This window comes from Miscanthus floridulus, chromosome 19 (assembly GCF_019320115.1).
Source record: "Miscanthus floridulus cultivar M001 chromosome 19, ASM1932011v1, whole genome shotgun sequence".
Taxonomy (NCBI): domain Eukaryota; kingdom Viridiplantae; phylum Streptophyta; class Magnoliopsida; order Poales; family Poaceae; genus Miscanthus; species Miscanthus floridulus.
Window position 1 is genome coordinate 34,838,969 of NC_089598.1, and position 5,177 is coordinate 34,844,145.

At 50.4% G+C, this 5,177-nt stretch overlaps 1 protein-coding gene across 1 annotated transcript; it reads right to left on the reverse strand.

Annotated features, from left to right (window-relative positions):
• Nucleotides 1–2,024: 2,024 nt before the first annotated feature.
• On the reverse strand, nucleotides 2,025–2,522 carry LOC136525862 (uncharacterized). The gene has a single exon (XM_066518708.1). The coding sequence runs from the start codon at nucleotides 2,520–2,522 to the stop codon at nucleotides 2,025–2,027; it is 498 nt and encodes a 165-aa protein (XP_066374805.1).
• Nucleotides 2,523–5,177: the final 2,655 nt, after the last annotated feature.

The following is a 5,177-nucleotide window of genomic DNA, read 5'->3' on the forward strand; positions in this document are numbered from 1 at the left end:
CCCCTTCAAACCCTTCTTGAGAATGTGGAGGCTAGACCTTGGGGTGCAGAGACAAAGACTCTGATCACGTTGGTGAGCAAAAACACCATAGCCGCCAGGGCATAGGGTCCTAGTAGTCCGACCAGGTTTACTCAGAGTTTGTGTCCGCTCACCCTGCCTCCAATTTTTAATGCAAGGAGGGGTTGGTCATAGAGAATGTCTACCAGGTAGACACTCTTGCCAGCCCCTAAGCAATGTCTGCCCCCTGCTATTGCTGGGGTTGGAGGTTCGATAGCAAAATTAATGCACAAAGTAAAGGTGCTCGTCTCTCGGCAGCGGCTTTGAGCCGTTCGATTGAGCTAGGCACCGATTTTACCTCGATGGTAAGAGTGATGTGTCTAGGAAGCCTCGACCGGATATGAGCGGGATATTGTCTGCTTCCCACTCATTTCTCGGCGATGGCTAAGCCATCGAGGTGACTTGTGCTACCTGCTGAGACAAGATTTTCCTGCGGAGATAAAGGATGAGAACATCCCACGCAAGATTTTAGTTAGGCAGGTAAGCCAGGAGCAGAAACTTGTAACAAATGGATAAGCTTTCAAATTTTGTTATAGCAAACAACTTTTTAGCTCTTCTCGCCTTTTTGTATAAAAAGGTTAGCGTACTCTGACCCTTTCTGTCGCTAAGGTCATAAAAGCTCGGAAGTACGAGTGAGCCAATTCTGATCACACTGGTGAGCAAAGATACCATAGCCACTGAGGCAGTAGGTCTCCCGCAGTTCAACCAGTTATACTCAGAGCTTGTTCCCGTAAACCTAGCTCTTAGGTCTTTAATGTAAAAAGGGGTGGGTAGGCATAGAGAATGCTTGCTAGATAAATGTGCTCATATCAGCCCTCGAGTGAGGATCGACCCTTTACCATTGCTGGGTCAGGTGTCTCAAAAGATCGAAGAGTTCGATAACAAAATTGATAAGAGAAAGTGTGTGTTTATTAAGGGTAAAAGCGACGTAGCTGCTCAATGTTCCAGGCATTGGCGAAGACCTCGCCGTTGATGGTCTTCAGCTTGTAGGCACCTGGCCAGAGCACCTCCACGATGATGTACAATTCTTCCTACGGTGGGGAGAGCTTGTGACGGTCCTTGTTGCTCTAGACGAGGTGGAGAACTAGGTCTCCAATGTTGAAGGCCCGACCCCACACTCAATGGCTGTGGTATCATCGTAATGCCTGCTGGTACTTGGTTGAGCGGAGGAGGGCAACGTCGTGCGCTTCGTCTAGCTGGTCCATGGCATCCTCGAGGGATGCCTCGGCTCCTTATTCATCGTATGCCCTAACCCTTGGTGCTCCGTAGTCGAGGTCGGTCGGGAGGATAGCTTCAGAACTGTAGACCATGAAGAATGGCGTGTAGCTGGTGGCTCGACTGGGGGTCGTCCTCAGACTCTAGAGCACCATGGGAAGCTCGGTGACCCATCTTGTGCCAAACTTGTTCAACCGGTTGAAGATCCTAGGTTTGAGGCCCTATAGGACCATGCTGTTTGCGTGTTCTACTCGCCCGTTCATTCAGGGGTGCGCTATGGAGGCCTAGTCGATGCGGATGTGATATTCATCGCAAAACCAGAGGAACTTCTTCCCAGTGAACTATGTGCTATTATCCATGATGATGGAGTTTGGGACTCTAAAGAGATGGACGATGTCGAGGAAAGAACAGCATGGTCCTGCTCGGATTTGATCATGGAGATCAGACAAGCTTCTATCCACTTGGTAAACTTATCTATGGTGACAATCAAGTGGGTGTAGTCCTTGGGCACTTTTTTGAGAGGTCCAACTAGCATGAGCCCCCTAGACCATGAATGGCCAGGTGATGGGGATCATCTATAGCACTTAGGGCTAGTAGGTGAGTCTACCGAGCATAGTATTGGCACACTTCGTAGGTGCGCATGATCTTCTCGGCGTCAGCTACCGTGGTAGGCCAGTAGAAGCCCTGTCGAAATGCGTTTTCGACTAGAGTTCTAGGCCACAACATGGTGACCGCAGACCCCACCATGGATATCACTTAGCAAATGTTTCCCCCCATTCAATAGGGATGCTACGCTGCTGGATTCCGGTGTGACTTTGCTTGTAGAGTTCGCTCCCCATAAGAACAAAGGACTTGGCATGACGTGCGAGTTGTTGGGCCTCCATCTTGTCCATCGGCAGCGTATCATGGAGGAGATAGTCAAGGTAGGGCATCCTCAAGTTGAACAGAGGGTTGGGCGCTATCATTGGGTCCTCTTCAAGCTCCATAACATCAAGGTCGGATGGAGCCGACGGTTGGTTAGCCTCTGAGCCTAGAATGGGTGGACTGTCACTGGCTTGTTCTAACCCTTCATAGCGAACTGAGGGCTTGTGTTGGTCACTAGCGAAGACACCCATTAGCACTAGCTCCTGGCTAGATGTCATCATTGCCATCATGTTGCCCGCCTTGTTGAGGCGCCTGAGGATCTGGTTGAGCTCGAGGCTGTTGAACTTGTCCTCTAGTTGGCGGAATTCTCGACAGTATGCAGCCATCTTAGCATCATGGCAGCTTGATTCCTTCATGACTTGGTCAATGACCAGCTAGGAGTTCCTATGGATGTCAAGACATCGGATGCCCAACTCGATGGTGATGCATAGGCCATTGATGAGTGCTTCATATTTAGCCATATTGTTGGAGGAGGGAAAATGGAGGTGAATCATGTACCTCATCCATACCCTAAGGGGTGACATGAAGACTAGCCCTGCGCCGAAGCCCTTCTTCATTAGCGATCCATTGAAGTACATCGTCCAGTACTCTTGGTCGACGACCGGTGGTGGCATTGGGACCTCGGTCCACTCTGCCACAAAATTAGCCAATACCTAGGATTTGATGGCCGTCCGAGAGGCATACGCAATGCCCTGACGCATCAACTCAAGTGCCCACTTCACGATTCTTCCCGCGGCATCCTGGTTTTGGACGACCTCACCGAGGGGGAAGGATGTCATAACTGTCACTAGATGTGACTCAAAGTAGTGGCGTAGCTTCCTCTTGGTGATGAGGACGGCGTACAAGAACTTCTGGATTTGGGGATAACAGGTCTTAGAGTCGGATAGAACCTCAATAATGAAGTACACAGTGTGTTGTACTTTAAGGGCGTGCCCCTTTTCCTCTCGCTCCACTACTAGGGCGACACTGACCACCTGCGTGGTGGCTATGACATAGAGCAGAAGGGGTTCTCCATTGGTAGGAGGAACCAGGATCAAAGCCTTTGTTAGAAGCTGCTTGAGCATGTCAAGTGTCTCCTAGGCCTCAGACATCCAATTGAAGTGGTTGGCCTTCTTCAGAAGTCAATAAAGGGGAAGACCTCATTCACCGAGGCATGAGATGAAGTGGCTAAGTGCGGTGAGGCACCCTATAACTCATTGTACCCCCTTCATATTCTAAATCAGGCCCATCCTTGTAACGACTGAAGATCTTCTCTAGGGTTGGCTTCGATGCCACACTCGAGATGAATGAAACCAAGCAACATGCCCCTTAGGACCCTGAAAAACACACTTCTTCGGATTGAGTTTGATGGTCGTTTGCTTGGTGTTTTGCAAAGGTCTGCTCAAGATCGGCTATGTGGTGGTCAGCCCGTTTGGACTTGACCATGATGTCATCAACGTAGGCCTCAACGGTTTGCCCTATGAGGTCCCAAAAACACTTGAGCATATAATGCTAGGTATGTAGCCCCAGTGTTCTTTAGACCTGAACAACATTAGTAACAGTAGCAGAACAATCTGAAGGGGGTGATGAAAGATGTCGCTGAGATGGTTGGACTCTTTCATCATGATATTATGGTACCTAGAGTACACATGGAGGACGTAGAGGGTTTCACACCCTGAGGTAGAGTTGACTATTTGGTCTATGCAGTGGCAAAGGAAATGGATCCTTTGGGCATGCCTTATTGAGACCCGTGTAGTCAACACACATCCTCCATTTCCCACTTTTGTTTCGTACAAGAACGGGATTGGCAAACCACTCTAGGTGGTACACTTCCTTGATGAATCCGGCTACCAAAAGCTTTGCGATCTCCTCAACGATGGTCCTGCATTTCCCCTCATCGAAGCGACACAGGCGCTGTTTCACCAGCTTGGAGCATGGGCAAATCTTTAAGGCGTGCTTGGTGACTTCCCTCGGAATGCCTAGCATGTCTAAGGGTTTCCATACAAAGATGTCTTTGTTGGTGTGGAGGAAGTTGACGTGTGTGCTTTCCTATTTAGGGGAAAGTGTGGTGCCAATGTGCACCACCTTGCCCTTAGGGCTGTCGGGATCTATGAGGACCTCTTTAGAGCCCTCCACTGGCTCAAAAGACCCAGATGACTTCTTGGGGTCAGGTGCTTCTATGGTGACCTCTTTCCTGATGGTAGCGAGCTCTCCGGAGACGATGATTGCCACGGCGTGATCGTAGCACTTGACCTCGCATTCGTAGGTGCGCTAGAAGGAGGTGCCGACGCTGATGACCCCACCAGGGCTTGGCATCTTAAGCTTGAGGTAGGTGTAGCTAGGAATAGGATGGCGTAGAATGGTCATCCCAGGATGGCATGGTAAGTTCTATGGAACCCCACCACTTCAAAGGTGAGGGTCTCCGTCCTGTAGTTGGATGGACCCCTGAAGGTGATAGGCAGATCAATCTGCCTAAGTGGCATGGCCTACTTTCTAGGCACGATGCCATGGAAAGGCGCACCAGTTGGCTGGATGCGTGCTCAGGCAACGCCCATAGCATCGAGCGTCTTGGCATACATGATGTTGAGGCCACCTTGTCCATCCATCAGTACCTTGGTGAGATGCTTCATGCTAATGATTGGGTCAACCATGAGCAGGTATCTCCCTGGCTATGGGATGCTCTCTGGGTGGTCGGTCCGATCAAAGGTTATAGCGGACTCTAACCACCAAAGGAAGGTAGGCGTGGCCGGTTCGGTCATATAGACCTTACAGCGCGTGACCTTCTGGCGGCGCTTGGAGTTGTAGGCCACCGATCCTCTGAAGATCATGAGGTAGCCATCCAACATTGGGAAGCCACCGTCCTTCCCCTTGGCATCGTCCATGGTAGGGTTGGGGTCCTTCCCATGCTCCCCTTTGTTGGAGCCTCCAGACAAGAACCGCTTCATGAGGCCGTAGTCCTTGCACAAATGATTGATGGGGAAGGCATGGTTTGGGCATGGCCC

Coding starts and splice junctions, on each gene's coding strand:
- LOC136525862 (XM_066518708.1), bottom strand. CDS start 2,522: ATGGCTGCATACTGTCGAGAATTCCGCCAACTAGAGGACAAGTTCAAC.